Source organism: Littorina saxatilis, linkage group LG15, assembly GCF_037325665.1.
Source record: "Littorina saxatilis isolate snail1 linkage group LG15, US_GU_Lsax_2.0, whole genome shotgun sequence".
NCBI classification, from domain to species: Eukaryota; Metazoa; Mollusca; class Gastropoda; order Littorinimorpha; family Littorinidae; genus Littorina; species Littorina saxatilis.
Window position 1 is genome coordinate 33,063,005 of NC_090259.1, and position 16,880 is coordinate 33,079,884.

The following is a 16,880-nucleotide window of genomic DNA, read 5'->3' on the forward strand; positions in this document are numbered from 1 at the left end:
AACACCACTCAGTATGATAACTAGGTTAATTTATGCACTCGCGTGAACAAGAAATGTCGAGCTTCACAGATGTCGTCGTAGGGTAGTTTTGGGTTTGTTTTACTACCATAGGAGGATTTTTGAACTGTAAATGCACTCAGCTGCAACAAAAACGCAAAACGAAGGCTGTGAGCTGCACTGTGCCTTTAACTTTTGAGCTTGAGTTTAGTTCTGTACCTTTGGGTTTTCCCGTTTTCCCAGGAACAGTACTGTGAAGTGCATATCGACTGATGATTACGTCAGTTTCAACCACAAGCCTTTCCCGCAAGATAACTGTCGGTAGTAAAACAGTGGAGAAAGAACTTTTACAAAATAGACATTGCAGAAAATGACTGGACATACCGCTGCGCGAAGGCTGACTTAGGCAGCAGTATTTTCTACGTCACAATACAATGAAAAACCAGTAAGGTAAGTTTGATATAATCCTCTTGTACCTCGCGCGTCCCTGTTACGCAATAAGATAAATACTGTCTTAAGGTGTATGTTTGAGAGAGAGAGAGAGAGAGAGAGAGAGAGAGAGAGAGAGAGAGAGAGAGAGAGAGAGAGAGAGAGAGAGAGGACATCATTATTGTACACAGGCCACAAGGAAAAGGTAAGTAAAATGTGTATGGGGGTAAAGCCTGATATTAATTTGGCGAAGTCGGCTTCGCGGAGTCTGCTTCACGAAGATCGCTGCCGCACAGAGCTTTGGCACTGTACTTTCTGTACAAAGACTTCGCGAAGTTAATTTCGGGCTGAATTACGGACAGCCTTTTAAAGCCTGCCATATTCGTAGCGTTCATTAATTAATTCATATTGTTTACATGTGCCAATAATGTTATAAAACTGTACCTAAGGGGATATAATAACGATTGGCTGAAGCTTTCGAACACAGAAAAAATTATTTCAGTATTGCAAAGTGGTGTTGATAGTGTCGAATGTAAACAGAACAGTCTCAAAGTGAAAGTGGATGTTTTCCGGAAATTGCGCAGGCGGAAATATACGATCTCTCACAGCACATATTCGCAAGAATAAGGCCACAGGCTTCAGCTGACAAGCTACAAGTACATCTAATTTTCTAATAGGACTATGTACTCACGTGTCCAGCAAAACTTTGGCGAGTTTAGTATCCCCTTTGTACTTGGTTCTCAATTTGAAGCGATGGGCCTCTGACGAAAACAATCTTTCTTTCAGCGCGACCCAGCGCTGGTGCTGCGTGGTGATGAAGCAAGGAGTCCACTTTCTCTTCTTAGCAGATTTAGTGGCCTTGACAGCTTTAGACGGGTTTACTTCTATCTTTTTTGCCATTGTACGCAACTGCGCTTTGACTGTCTCCGACGCCATCTTTGGTTTACGAAACGTCACGAAGTGACATCAACGGTCGAAAAATAGCCCAAGTCCTGGAGAACTGTTGCTAAACAATGCAATAAAGAATTAATTATTTCTCGTAATTGGTAAGGACTTCAAACCTAAAACTTTGCAGGAAGCTTAATCTATACATCCCCGCAACGATGGGAAAAGCCCTGGAAGTAATTAAACTAATTAAATAGGACTATATGTCAGCCTTTAAGTACAAGTTCAAAGTTGTTGTTTGGTGTCGGCAGTACAGTAGGCGAAACAATCGACACATTTCCAAAATCGCCGAAAACTGTGTTGTCATTTGCAGCTGCGGCAGAGTCCCAAAGTAAATTGGTCCTCGGGATTTCGTGCTCTTTCAGGTTCTGTCTTCAAGCAAAGAACCACCGGTTTAGTATTCAACTATTTTGTGTTTTTACCTCAGTAAGGTAAGTCACGGGGCACATTTACCGCAACCATACTTTCTTTGTATAAGAACAATTGGTATTAATAATTCATTATTAAACTGCAACATTTCGGTTAAGTGCCCATGTTGAATTAAGGTCACTTACCTCTCTTATTGCCAATAGGCTTAATCACTTCGAGCATTTTTGGTTGTGACGTCACACCTAGTCATTACTTTTTTTTCCTCTGAGAGTGTTTCAATTTTTGTATTCCTATAATTTTTTATATTTTTTTCGAAACTAACAACAATTTTTGTTTGGATCTTCTTTTCTTTTCTCTCCCGAGATATCAAGGGTCAAATTATGCGCGCTTAAAATTGAAATGACATAAATGACCAATGCCCATAGATTGCAGTTGCATTTGAAAACTTTTTTCATGAATGACATAAATGGTATCTCGGTTATTCCACGTTGGCCAGCATGACAAACTTCTATGTAATTACAGTGCAAAGACATAAATTGCATTCCCTTTCTTTCAGTATGTGGACCTGCACGAATCCACGCTGTACGCTCGGTAATGAAGATAACGAACACAATTGTGCTAGATGCGGTGCAAGTAAACCTTACCCGACAGCTCCCGGAGAATTGGCAAGTGGAGCATATGCCGAAGAATACATGGAATCTACAGCTGAGCCAGCACCAGGTAATATGCATGTGTGTATGTGTATTTGTATGTGTGTATGCGTATGTATGATGCGTGTGTGTGTGTGTGCGTGTGCGTGTGTGTGTGTGTGCGTTTGTGTGTGTGTGTATGTGCTTGTGTGTGTGTGTGTGTGTGTGTGCGTGTGCGTGTGTGTGTGTGTGTGTGTGTGTGCGTTGTGTGTGTGTGTGTGTGTGTGTGTGTGTGTGTGTGTGTGTGTGTGTGTTAATTTGGCTTGAAGCAAATAACGAAATCACAACAGAAAAAAAGTCACACTTAAGAAACGCAATTGTAATGTACCTCATACAATTATTTGAAACTCAATATTGTTTCGTGAATTGATATCTTACTTGATCTGACGTTCATTTAGAATGTTTTGATCCAACGGTTGACTCCTTAGCAGACTGACATACGCACGACTGTTGCGAAACACTGCAGCTTCAAACTGAATAAAAACTGTTCATGCACACTGCTCTGCTAACTAAAAACATGTCCTCTCGTTTATTAGCTGCCTATTACAAGCGTTTCATTAATATTCTTAAGTGGTTGTTCAAAAAGCAGCCTGTTCAACCCTTTGCCTGGCGGAGGAAGTTAGTTTAAAAAAAGAATAATAATACAAAAAATCATAGGCTATCACAATCATTTCTCTGCAATTCAAATTACAATATACAGCGTTTTCCTTTTCAGAGTATTGATGATTTTTATTTTGGTATGATCCCAAAATACGAACCTCATACGTATTGTGGCAGTCAAGGGATTTCAATGTTTGACAGACGTTGCCTCAGCTGACCAAACCCTTGAGGTAACCTGCACACCGCAAGACGCGGGTAGCAGCCTGGAGACGGCCACTGAAGACGATGTGAGAGAGGCCATCCGCAGGCTGTGTGACGAATGTGGTAAGGATGACGGCCACACCAGGCCCCTCAACATCGTCCTCATCGGCAAGCCTGGTGAGAGTTCCAATTCCCTTTCTTGGAGAGATAAAGTTCGCCATGCTAGGGAGAGAGTGCCAGTTTGCCTTTCTACACTAATCGTCATAAAAAAAACTTTACACATGCGTTTGAGGGCAGATCTTTCTGATGAGGCCGTTTATCGTAAAACCAATTATATGACTGGAAAGGCCGTTTATTCCCCTAACTTATTCAGAAAACAGATTAAGTTTACATGACGTAGTGTCAATACAGTGGGACCTACAACACAGACACCCCCCAAAATCAAATTCGCAAAATCAAGGTTCCCGCGATAAAATCGACAACAAATCAGAACAACTAAATCGAACCATGTTTAGCATGTCATTAGACAGAACAATCACATCTGGACCCAAAACAGTCAGTTTTGTTCATATATCTTGTCTACCATGGACGCTAAGGCATGCTGAGCGGTGTAGGTGTCAATCCTCTCAGAAGGCATAAAAGGCAGTTTTTGAAGCCGTTTTAGCGGGTAATGAGACCAAAAATGGTACATTTGAGTCAGTAACTCGCCAACGCATTGCCTTCAAACTTTCATGGTTCAAACCCAGCTGCAGCCACTCACTTTGCAAAAGTATTTCCTCAGTGAAACGTCCTCGCATATAATTTTCACATGCTAAAACGCGTGGGAAACATGTTTTATCATTTCTGATCATTTTTCCCGCAGAGACAGCGACAGACTCCCAGTCACTCAGAGAAGCGATAACGTCCCTTTGTTTAAAATACATGACGTAATGATACATTTGACGCGACCGCGACGACACTTTTCTTAATTTTTGTCAAAATACACATATCAATTCGCTCGCACATACTTATCCCAACGACATAAAATTACAAACATAAACATTCATTATCACATACACATTCATGCACCTGCCTGCGGACATATAATGCAATGCATTTTCAAAAATATATAAGCAATGGTACATATTTATTAGTTAAACAAAAACTCTCTCTCTCTCTCTCTCTCTCTCTCTCTCTCTCTCTCTCTCTCTCTCTCTCTCTCTCTCTCTCTCTCTCTCTCTCTCTCTCTCTCTCTCTCTCTCTCTCTCTCTCTCTGTCCCAACGAGTCTCAATACTTTCAAAAAACACCTCTCATTACATTTAATGTCAAATTACGAAAAGTCACAGTGATGGAAGACTTCGTTCTGATTATTTTCATATTGATCATATATGTCCATATAGCATCATTGTTTCATTAAACATGTTCTGGCAATTTCCCAATTTTGATCATAACGCAAGAATGTGTGTATAGCCTGCAACGTGTATATAGTCCTGTGAATAGTTTTTCTGTATTTTTATTTTTTTATTGTTTTACTTTTATGCTTATCCTTTGTAATTGTTTTACGTTTGTATATATATGTATATAAGATTAGAGTAGTCCATCTCTGGGCGAGGGCTGGTTGAAAAGAAGCTCGTTTATATTGCTTTTGCCACAACCCTCGTAAAATAAAATTTGATTTGATTTGATTTGATTTGTCTCTCTCCCTCTCTCTATCTCTCTCTCTCTCTCTCTCTCTCTCTCTCTCTCTCTCTCTCTCTCTCTCTCTCTCTCTTTCTCTCTCTCTCTCTCTTTCTCTCTCTCTCTCTCTTTCTTTCTCTCTCTCTCTATCTCTCTCTTTCTCTCTCTCTTTCTCTCTCTCTCTCTCTTTATCATTTCCTCAAAATATCAAGTTCCCGTCATCTTTGCAGTACGTCTAATGCGCCCAAGAACAAGAAAGGTATGGCTTAATAGCATTGGATGCAAACAGACCCGTACATTTTGTGCCTGCCAGATATCATTTTGATGGCGACAAATGTTCGTTGTGAATTCGAGGCATGCAGTGCATTTCTTCCAACATTGTGATTGAAACTGATGCTTAGTATCAAGTCACGAATGTATCTTCATTCAACTAACAGAACACATTGGTCGGAATCTCTGGGTTTTCCTTGTGTGATTGAAAACTGCGTATTGCTTCCTAGCATATGAATAAGTGTACAACAAAACTGGTGGCTTTTCTTGATAAGGTCTACCAAGCAATGTCGTATACATTCGTAATCATCAGTGCACACATAACTTCATAAGACATCTTTCTTTTGCGAGACCCCTCGTTGACAACAGTCTGCTCTACATCCTGCGGTAAAAGTTTGAAAGGAGAGATTCTATTCAGCTCAAAATGAGCTTGACTCGCATTACTGCAGCTGAAAAGATAGGAGCTTCAATTACATCCCATGACTGTATATGTTTTATCTATATTTTTTTTTTTTATGTACCCCCATGGGGTTTCTTGAAATAAAATGTGACGTGAAGTTACTGATTTGAAAGAAACGTGCAGGGTGTGTTGCAAGCTGACAGGGCCAGGTAACGCTTCGCTGCTTCTGAAAAAAACGTGTGTCTTTGAAAAGGTTGACTTCTGAGTTCAACAGCAGATCAGTAAAACCCCTGTGCCTCCAAACAACCGTTTTTGAGCTCTTGCAAGAAACTAGGGCAGGGGCGGACGAGGGGGTGCACAGGGTGCACGTGCACCCCCCCTCCAGCACAAAAAAAAATTGAAAAGCTGATTCTATGACCATTTATAAGTTCAAATGGCACCAGATGGCACCATTTTGCTTCTTTGAGCCAAAAATTTTTCCGGGGGGCCATGCCCCCGGACCCCCCTAGCAAATTCGGGCGCTTCGCGCCCATCACATTCACTTTCGATTCAAAGTGCACCCCCCCTTACAAAGCAACTGATCCGCCCCTGTAGCGAACTACCGACGCGGTAAAAATATGACCATGCACCGTTTATTACGAGACTCCTTACCTCCTAATATTTCACTACTTGCACAAGTTTGATCTTGTTGTCTCCCTGCACTAGTAAGTTCTCTTCTGAAAACAAAGCGGATGTTACATTACTGCAACATGATTAGGGTTGAAAGTCGTTCGAATATGATGCCATGCGAACCGCCAATAAAGTACACAACCAGAGAATTGGAGAAATTAATACATACACTAATATGTTAGAATTCCCTGCAAATCCGAATAATCCGTGACAAAATACTGTAAGCAAACCTATTACAGCACTATTTTGGAAATATAATTTCGGTTTCGAGCTTGTACAAAAACAATGTTACCAATTTAATGAAAGAAACAAGATTAAGACTGTTGCGTTGTGGTATCCTTCGTACTACATTCCATAAATATTCTGTTGTTAAAATGGGTAAATCCCATAGTGCAGATTTTACATAGCTCGTATTGTGTTAGAGAAATAGATTTCATTGACCTTTTGTTTTATTCCTGTTACAAACAAACAAATCGGTAAAACGATGAACAGAAATTCTTTCTTAAAAAAGCAAACAAAAATCTAGTTTGTATAATTCTTCATTGGTATCGTACATTGTTCTGAATATTTACACTCAGATAGCGATTACTCTTCTTGCGCTTGCAAAATATGTGTCGGTCTGTATCGATATGGAACTCCATTAGAAACTAGACACATTTTTGGTTAAGAATTAAGGTTTAGGAACAATCAAAGAAAAGAACAAGTTACAGAACGAACAAGTGTTGACCATAACGGGTCAATGCGCCGCCAGGTGGTGACACGGGGGTGGGACATGGATACCGTCATTGGGTCTGCTCAAACAGTTGGTCGTGTTTTCAGGGGCAGGTAAATCTGAATTTATAAACAGCACAGCAGCAGCGCTCCAAGAGGACAGATGGCGGCAGTACGCCGATTCAGGGACACTCCCGGGTGCTGAAGCCATCACCATTAAAACAAGGAGGTGCGTGTTTGTAAAATTCCAACCGGGCCTCCTAACAGGGGGGGGGGGGGGGGGTAGAGAAGGTGAGTTTGGTGACCCCTGTGAACAAATCTTTAATCCCAAAAATGTGCCATATCGCCAAAATAGGTTGTTGGGTGGGTGGGTTTTTTTTGGGGGGAGCACAAAAATGTATGTGTGTGTTTAATAGTGTGTGTTTAATCGTGTGTGTGTGGGGGGGGGTGTGGGTGTGTGTGTGTACGTGCGTGCATGCGTGCGTGTGAGTGTGTGTTAGGTTGTGTGCCAAGCTTTAAAGTTGAACAGCTTTCATTTAATCCTCACTCTCTCTCCCTCTCCCTCTATTTCTCTCTCTCTCTCTCTCTCTCTCTCTCTCTCTCTCTCTCTCTCTCTCTCTCTCTCTCTCTCTCTCTCTCTCTCTCTCTTTCCGAAACGGGTGATTGTCTCCTGGTTAAATGTGACACAGATATCCGAAGTGCTGTGACCAAAACAGATACAATGACAAGTTACTGCCGACACTGATTGATGTGGCGGGATTATCTGACGAAGGCGGGGCAGCCATGAGAGAACTGCTCACACTGCTCTGCTATGGGCACATTAAGGTGCGTTCATAAATGTACTGTCAAAGTCTGTGTTTGATAACGATTTCGTCTGATATATCTGAAGAATGGGGCACGTAATGTTAGCCTTCGCTTGAGTTCTTGTCCCTATAGTTTTCCATGTTATCATCGTATCATATTTAAATTGAAAAACAATCTTGTTAAAACAATAGGCCAGTTATTTATTTGGAATAAGGTCATACGCATGTTCATCTTTCCAGCAATTCTATCTTCTTTGCGTCTGCATTGGTCAACGGGATTTCATGCCCCACATAGAATTAGAACGGGCCAAAACGCTAAGCAGCCCTGACATTAAATCTAAAAGGCAATATTTCAAATTTCATCGAAATTAAATCAAGTGCAAGAAATTTTTTTGTTTGTTTGTTTGTTTAAATGTTATCAGGCATAGTCCTATGGTATTTATCAAACTTTTTTGACGATAGGATCTTACAACAAAATGTTTATTGTAAACTTGGCACACACAAAATTCCAACAAATTTCCTAACCCAACTACAACATTTATTCTCGTGTCATTTCAAACTTTATAGTCTAAAAAATAAAGGCATTTCGCTTGGCTATCTGGCATTCGGATCAAAGATTAAGGATTCTACAATGGTCACGAGACATACTATACGTACTTCAGGTAAAATGTCGGATCCTTACCGGTATTTCTTCAAATGTTATGCAATCTTCCGGCAGGGGGGGGGGGGGATATTTTTAAAGTCCGTCATAGGTTTATGGACTTACATCCAAATACATCATGACTTCGGATGCATACAGACAAATGATTGATAAAGTCCCCCTTTGTCAAAACAGTTCTCTTTGACTGGCTTTGCCTCCAAAGGCAAGTTCAATGTTTCGTACGCTTGGTATCGTTTTCTGGTTGTTTTTCAGCTAAAGAAGGTGACATAGAAATTACTCACAACCTAAAATACCGTAAATGTGGCATATTCAACACAGGTTATTTTTATGGTGTTTTTTAAGCAAGTTCTTCACACACAGAATTGTCTAGACTTTGGATAGAATGTAAGAACGTCAAAGTAGTGTTCACCTATGTAAATTGTCGGTCATCTAAATTTGTAAATGCTAATTTCACTGACAAACCTTTTCATTAATTGGTATTGGCATAAGTATCGGTATAGATAGTGATGACAAATCGTCCTGTGAGAATACCCAGAATGGAAATTCGGGCTGCTCTCTCACTAGGGAAGGCGAGTTGCCATACAGTGCATTACTACCCAATTTGTGTTTCCTTTTCCTGCATGCGTGTATTCATGTTTTCAAGCCCTGAGACTTTCGCTGTGAACTTGTGCTCTTTATTATGCAACTGCGTGCACACGGGGGTGTTCGGACACCGCGGAGAGTCTGCACAAAGTTGTCTCTGTGAAATAATTCCATCGCCAAACCGCCGCGGGGTTCGAACTCACGCCGATAGCAACAACTGCTTTATTTTTTCTTGCTTTTTTCTTCGTAACGATCATTTTATTCTTGTCGCAAATTGGCTGGTAGATCAAATCTACCCTGCTGTACAATAAAATTATGAAAAAGTCAAAGAATGTTCTCTTCGGCTGTAGCAGTTATATTCTCTTTCCAATTTGTTTGGTTAGTGACGATATATCCGTGTGTGCATTGTGTTTGTTTGTTTGTTTATTATTTGCTTTTTTTGTTTGTTCTTTCTTTCTTTCTTTCTTTCTTCTTTCTTTTTTTCTTATTTTTCGTTCATTCTTTCAGTGCTTCTTTGTTTTGTTTTCTGTCTGTCTACTTGTCTTATCTGTCTGTTAGCTATTGCATGTTTATCCTGCGTGCTGGTGTGCGTGCTTTTCATTCGTCTTTTCGTCTGACTACTTTTATCTGTGTTTGGTAGCTCACGAAAAACACTCCGATCTTTAAGAATATCAAGACAACGAAAACACGAAAAACGTCAGACTCCAACTGTTCCCTGATACAAATGAGTAACTTCGCGAGTCGAAGACAAATCTGAGCCAAGTCACACAAAACTCAACCCGTCTCAGAGCAGCCGTGTACGCAGAAGCTTCGTCCGTATACACCTTACAACTGCTTTCAATCAAGCCAGCGCCACTACCGACTGAGCTATCCCATAATGTTTTCTTTACACCTGTGAATCCTGCATAAACTCCGCAGACTCAGTCATCGTGATTTTGTTTCCAGGACACTGAGGCCATTATGAATGTGTACAATGATTGCAAAAACCTTGCGGCGCAGGAAGTACGCTTCAAATACAGGATGACCCACGAAGACATGCGCATAGACCGTGTCATCTTTGTAGCTACCTGTGAAGACAGCTTGCCAGAACAGCTGATGAAATGCGTACGAAGTGTTGTCAAACCATCGCATGACAGCCCACAGCAAAAAGGTAAGCATGCATGTGGGTTGCACACCTTCATGGTTTTCTGCTCTAGATAGCAGGTTCTTTGTTTATTCCAAAAAAAAGAGTTCTTTAATTGTATTTAACTACATTCTTTATTTTCATAGTTGTAAGGGAAAGCTGATGTTCAAGCTGTATAGTGTGTGCAGTCAAGTTATCAGCGCTGTGGTTGTTACTTGTCAGCAACTTTTAATATCTGTGTGAAACTCTGTGCAAGAATAGCCTACGTTCAACAGGAATTCGCATGAGAATAGTCACAACCACAGCAGGGATGACTACAAACTGCGCTGAATCTGTGTTAGCTGTCGTTGCACAAGGTTGCAGCCAGGGATTAACATCTGCAGACTTGCTCCAGTTTTGGTCGTCTCTTTGTATGCTTATTATACTGATATCTTCTGTGCTATTTTTGTACTCTTGCTTTTCTCTAAACTGAATTCCATACCCGTGCCCAGCCCACTCATCTGTTTTTGAAGTCTTGAAACTCTGCATTGATGTAGTGCTACAACCCAGGAGAGCAATGCTATCTGTACATCTTAATCTGCAGAAGACCCTACCGCCTACTGAATTGTTTGCCGCAAGACCCCTTCTAAAAAGAGTTAAATAGCATGGGTCAGCGAAGACACCCTTGGTCAACGCCGATTTATATCTATACCGTCGTTTTAAAAGACCCTCTAGTTTCTTGTTGAGCAGTACAGCACACCACCAGACAGTTTTGTGCAGTGCTCTAATGACATACAACTACCTCTTCTGTTCTAAAATCCATCATGGTCTGCCAGAATCTATCATTCTACACTTTGTCGAATGCCTTTGTTATGTCATTGAAGTTAGGTTAGACGTATCCTTGATGCTACACATGTTTCTTTGCAATCAATCAAGAGTTGAAGATCTGTTTTCCAGCCCAAATATGAAGAGAGCCTTCTGTTCTGCTTTTCTTCTTTTCTGCAGGCGATTCAGGATTCTCTATTAAGCATTATTTTGTTTGGGCGTTATACAACGCTGATTATTTTGCAGTCCTGACTCCCTCAAGGGTATGACGAATAACTGAGTCTAACGTTTTGGCAAACTCCAATCCTCAGGCCATCATTTTGTCTCCCGTACCCTACGCGTACGACACAGTGAATCTGGTTTGGTAATTCCTCCGTCAATGTAAATGTTTGTCTTCAGAAATACCTCTTTTTGGAGTGCTGACAAAGAAGGACAAGGTGAACATGGATGACCCTGAATTTAAGAAAAAGAGGGAGGACTTCAAGACGAGTCTGGGAATCACTGAGCCTCGTCTTCTCGTCTGCACCAACTACTGTGACAAAATTGACCCCAATAATGAGAGGCTGGAAAAGCTGAGACCTGACCTAGACTTGCCTAAAGTAAAGTTCTTCCAACAGGTGGGGACGCTACTGATAACATACATATTGCAATTATTGTGTTGCATGGTTGTTGGTCTTGTCATAAAGGTATTGACTGATGCGGCTGTTACAAAGAAACCCACAGAATCACCGGTGTATGCAACTTTTCAGTAATTGGGGCTATCTCAAAGTCAATCTGGAACGCCTTGTAGTCAAAACAAGACAAAGTACGCAGAAAAGACGTCATTTTTGCAATCAGCAATCTCTCTTTTTTCATTTCTCAAAATAACAAACTTTTGGCACATTTTGCGAACCATACCGAGACCAAGGGAGGTAACCTCCTTTAAAGGTGGTCGTCTACATTTTTGCTTTTTTTCAATAATCTTATGGTTAGATGTCGATACAAAATTATGTCAAATGATGAATGAACCATGGGTAAAAAATTATAGAAAAAATAATATATGTAAAAAAAGATTTTATTTTTGGGTAGCGTGACTCACGCTTCCAATATTTTGTTTTCTGTTTGCTGAGAACATGTGCTTTGCCTAAAAATACTGACCAATCAAATTCATGTCACTATGCTTATAGCCACGCCTAAACAAGTGCAGCAACAGTTTGACACTGGAGCGCTGTCCACGCTTTTTTTTTAAACGCACGAAATGCACGGGATTTGAGAGGAGTTTCGCGCTTGGCATTTTCCAAATAAGGATATCCTACTATGAGTAGGGGAAAGTCCCCAAATACCGAACACTTAAGCAAATCTGCCATCATCTCAAAAACAACAGAAGACAGACCGTTTTTGAATGTGAATTTTAATAAAGTAATTGATCACCAACATTCATACCACTTTTTTGACTCACATGCGAAGCAAAAGTGAGTCTATGTACTCACCCGAGTCGTCCGTCCGTCCGTCCGTCCGGACGTCCGGACGTCCGGACGTCCGGACGTCCGGACGTCCGTCCGTCCGTCCGGAAAACTTTAACGTTGGATATTTCTTGGACACTATTCAGTCTATCAGTACCAAATTTGGCAAGATGGTGTATGATGACAAGGCCCCAAAAAACATACATAGCATCTTGACCTTGCTTCAAGGTCAAGGTCGCAGGGGCCATAAATGTTGTCTAAAAAACAGCTATTTTTCACATTTTTCACATTTTCTCTGAAGTTTTTGAGATTGAATACCTCACCTATATATGATATATAGGGCAAAGTAAGCCCCATCTTTTGATACCAGTTTGGTTTACCTTGCTTCAAGGTCAAGGTCACAGGAGCTCTTCAAAGTTGGATTGTATACATATTTTGAAGTGACCTTGACCCTGAACTATGGAAGATAACTGTTTCAAACTTAAAAATTATGTGGGGCACATGTTATGCTTTCATCATGAGACACATTTGGTCACATATGATCAAGGTCAAGGTCACTTTGACCCGTATGAAATGTGACCAAAATAAGGTAGTGAATTACTAAAAGTGACCATATCTCATGGTAGAAAGAGCCAATAAGCACCATTGTACTTCCTATGTCTTGAATTAACAGCTTTGTGTTGCATGACCTTGGATGACCTTGGTCAAGGTCATGTAAAGGTCAAGGTCAAGCATGTGAGTCATATGGGCTTTGCCCTTCTTGTGTGGACAGAAATCAACATAAAAGAAAGTTATCTTAAATTCATTTTTTTTAGAATATGTTCGGAATTACAACACCTGTTCCCTAACTCCGAACACAGAGGTTCAAAATCCGAACAGCAAAAACCAATGTTACTTTGACTGACAAACATCGCAAAAGTACTCTCATTGGCTTTCTGTTGTTCCAGCGCAATCCACATGTACCCATTCTGAGCACATCAAACACTGAATCATGTCCTCACAGGTGCATTCTCGGCACAAAAAACCAGAACCAGCTAGCTTCCTGCTGATGTCTGACGCTTGTTTTCTTGTTTCTAGCTTTCTGTTTCTCTGTGTTCTCTGTGTTTGGCTTTGATTTGCTTGTTTTCTTTGTTGGTTTTTGTTTTGCCTGCCACTCTTCAAGTTTACGTTTGTATGGACTTGACGTGATAAGTTCAGCTTCTGTTTTTCTGGATTTTCGTTTCGCCGCTAATTTCTGTTGTGAAACACTGGGATTGTGAGAAATCAGCGCCACTGAAACAGCTGACTCAAGGACGCAGTCATAGTGTCCTGCATTGTCCCCATGAGGTGGAGTAAACAGGGAGTGACTGCATGCGAGATGATAAACTAAGAGTAATACCTAATATACTGGACTCGCAGCGAAATATACAAACAAATGTGGTGAGTAAAGGAGAGTCACTGGTTGAGCCAAAGAGTCATCGTTGTATTTGAGAACGTTCCCAGACTCTGCATTGATGATGTGGATGGGCTGCTGCAACACCTCACTTGTAGCAGAAATGTCCATGTCTCCCACTGAAGCAGTTGAATGAGCCATGTGAAGAATCTTTTCTTCTAGGGAGAAAAAAGCGAAAGATGATGGCATGTCAAAGTTTATTGCAGCTGACACTTCGCGGAAGCCTTCAATGTTGCTGAGCATGTGACTGGTCATCTTTTGTCTTAGAGCATCAGCTTGGATCTGTTCTTGTATTTTCGTGTGACACTCTGAAGGTAACCCATTACCGTCCCTTTCTGCAGTTTGGAACGCAGGAGTGTTGCCGATGACAATGGATCTAAAAAAAGCAGCGTCCATCGGGATTGGTTTGGATAACTGTTTTGTTTGGAAGTGCCAAAAATAGGCCTATGTCTTACTCAGAGCATGGGCTAGGTGGCTCAGAAAGTGGGTCTACTGGATGTCCAGTTCGCCCAGAGAGGGGTCTTGCTGGTTCAGAGGGGGGCCCTGCTTGTTCAGAGGGGGGTCCTATTGGTTCAGAGGGGGGGTTCTACAGGCTCAGCGGAGGGTCTTGGTGGTTCAGAGGGGGGTCCTGCTTCTTCAGATGAGGAACCTGCTGGCCGGCTCGGAGGATTCTTTGTCTTCATTGAAAATATGTTGAATTCCATTTCTGCTCGCTATTTCGTATGCAAGTGACATAACGTCTTTTCTGGTCAGGCCAAAAAACATCCTCTCACATTTAATGATATGGTCAACCAATTCTTTTTCTATTGCTGGGGGAAGAATGGACGGCCTCCCCAAATGTTTTGTATCACCCATGGCATGTTCGTATTTTCCATCAAGATGATCTTTAAGTGTTGTGGGTGGGATTCCATACGCTCTTGCAGCTGCTCGAAGTCCAAGCCTCTTGTCTATGACAGCTGCCATGGCTGTTGCCAGTGACTGCGTTGACCATGTAGCCCTGCACAATATACCGGTACACCAAGTATTAACAACGCTCATCACTCTGTACTAACTAGATCTACTTCTGGCATACACATGCACAGAAAATAAAAAGAGAAGAGAAGAGAGAGAGAGAGAGAGAGAGAGAGAGAGAGAGAGAGAGAGAGAGAGAGAGAGAGAGAGAGAGAGAGAGAGAGAGAGAGAGAGAGAGAGAGTCAAAATCCGAACACACAAGTTCAAATACCGAACAGTGTTCGGTATTTGAAACATGGAGTGTTCGGTAATTGAAATCTACCTAACTATTTTAAAACCACGGGGCGCTCAGGCAAGATCAAAGACGAATGCTTTCAAACAGACATATTTGGCAAGCAGATAGATCACACTGTTAATTTCAACCATAACTTTTCACAAAAAGCAACTCAAATTCATACTATGATCCTAGTCTGTTGTGGGTCGAAATAGCATTGAGAGTCATAAAATCATAAAATCACTCACCGTTTTTTTTTTGCCGCCTTTATCCGCCATGATTTTTGGTGCAGGATAATCAGGGACGGTACTCTATCACCTCGTGCAGTCCAATTTGAGTAGTCACCTCTTGTTTTCGAGAAATCAGCTGTTCGGTATTAGGCACCGTTCGGTATTTGGGGACTTTCCCCTACTACGCTGGAATACTACAATGAATTTTCAAACGGCTACACTGGCTTCGTCTTTCCTGATCGAAAGGGGGTGTATTGCTGATATTTGTAGATAATAGACTCTGCATTTTAATGGTCAAATGGCGATTTTGGTATAAAAATGTAGACAAGGACCTTTAAAAACGACAACATTTTAAAAAATAAGATTTTTTTTTTGTAAATCAAAAAGCCGACCTACCGACCCTATTTATTTGGTCACGTTACCCTACATCAACATCATTTTTATTTTTTGCCTAAAAAGAAGGAAGTCTTACATTGGGAGGTCTAAAAGTAAAAGGGAGGTTCCATCGTACTAGAATAATACTACACAATGTATATGTGTAGGTGTGCAGCGGAGCCATGCCGGTGGCGTGCGATGATGACACCCTGAACGTTCCAGGACCACTCTACGCAATCAAGAAAAAAGTGGCGGACATGGGATCCATACCAATGAGTTTCCTCGCGTCAGTTGTCGCAGCCTTCGTTGCGTATATTGCTGGTATCCTGCTGCTGCCTTCAGTGGGGCAAGATTACGGGGAACTCCGCGAAGCATGTCTCTCTGGTCGCGTCAACGACACGGCAGTGTGCAACGACGTGCCCGGTGAAAGCAGTCCACAGCATTTTTGGTCGTTGATTGCAGCGGTTTTCGTGGGGCTTTTTGTTATGATCATAAGCCTAATGTCCTACAAACAGAGACCTCCGGCTTGAGAGCGAAACATTCAAAACAGATAGACTGTTTACGTTCCACTGATAATCCAGAATGAAAAACAAGAAAGGTTAGTTATTGGAACGTTTCATTTTTGACACAACTTCACATTCACGCTTACGTCGACCTTATGCTTTTTATAATGCGGGACAGACAAACAAATAATTAGGAATTATTAGGAATTGATAATTATTGAATTCATCGCCTACTGAGGGAATCCTTTGTCTCATAATTATTTGTATATCGATCTGTCCACTATAAAGACCATAAGATCGACGTACTTAAAGAATTTATATACTAACAAGAACTGAAACTGTCTCAAATCGCCCCAATACAGTTCAGGTTGGGGGTTGTAATTATGTGACCACACACCAGGAATACCTTAACTTGAAATAAACGTTTGAGCGCTGAGTTACTTAAATTGAAAACAGCTGTGTTTTGAGTGAGCATCCCAGACTGTAATTCTCATTGGGAGGTTCTTTGAGCGAGTCATAATTTTCGTCCTCCCTTTCGACCCTGAGTATTTTATGCACTATATTCATAGAGATACAGATCTGAAATTGAACCGAGAGCTACAGCGTTCATTTTGGGGGTTGAATAGATGACAATACACACGAGGAAGGTCTTAGAATTAGTGTTTGAGCTTTCTATTTTTCAAATCTGAATGCTGTGATTGGTAGTCATTGCAGACCTTGATATTCTCCAACCCACATTGTGTCTGTTTTTCTTGTGCGAAGC

The 16,880-nt window shown here is 41.2% G+C and overlaps 1 protein-coding gene across 4 annotated transcripts; it reads left to right on the forward strand.

Moving 5' to 3' along the window:
* Positions 1–239: 239 nt before the first annotated feature.
* On the forward strand, positions 240–16,570 carry LOC138949099 (uncharacterized). 4 transcript variants are annotated; one of them, XM_070320845.1, is made up of 9 exons: positions 240–447; positions 1,685–1,802; positions 2,297–2,460; positions 3,231–3,407; positions 7,046–7,166; positions 7,627–7,762; positions 9,929–10,133; positions 11,310–11,527; positions 15,782–16,570. In XM_070320845.1, the coding sequence occupies exons 3-9, from the start codon at positions 2,298–2,300 to the stop codon at positions 16,142–16,144; spliced, it is 1,383 nt and encodes a 460-aa protein (XP_070176946.1). In that variant the 5' UTR covers positions 240–447; positions 1,685–1,802; position 2,297; the 3' UTR covers positions 16,145–16,570. The 4 variants fall into 4 exon arrangements, with proteins under 4 accessions (XP_070176946.1, XP_070176948.1, XP_070176947.1 ...); XM_070320847.1 differs by having other exon boundaries at positions 1,685–1,763; XM_070320846.1 differs by having other exon boundaries at positions 240–442.
* Positions 16,571–16,880: the final 310 nt, after the last annotated feature.

Excerpts from the sequence above, each read along its gene's own strand:
- LOC138949099 (XM_070320845.1), top strand. The coding sequence starts at position 2,298 with ATGTGGACCTGCACGAATCCACGCTGTACGCTCGGTAATGAAGATAAC. Across the intron at positions 7,167-7,626 it reads ATCACCATTAAAACAAGGAG|ATATCCGAAGTGCTGTGACC; the intron begins GTGCGTGTTTGT and ends AATGTGACACAG. Across the intron at positions 11,528-15,781 it reads AAGTAAAGTTCTTCCAACAG|GTGTGCAGCGGAGCCATGCC; the intron begins GTGGGGACGCTA and ends GTATATGTGTAG.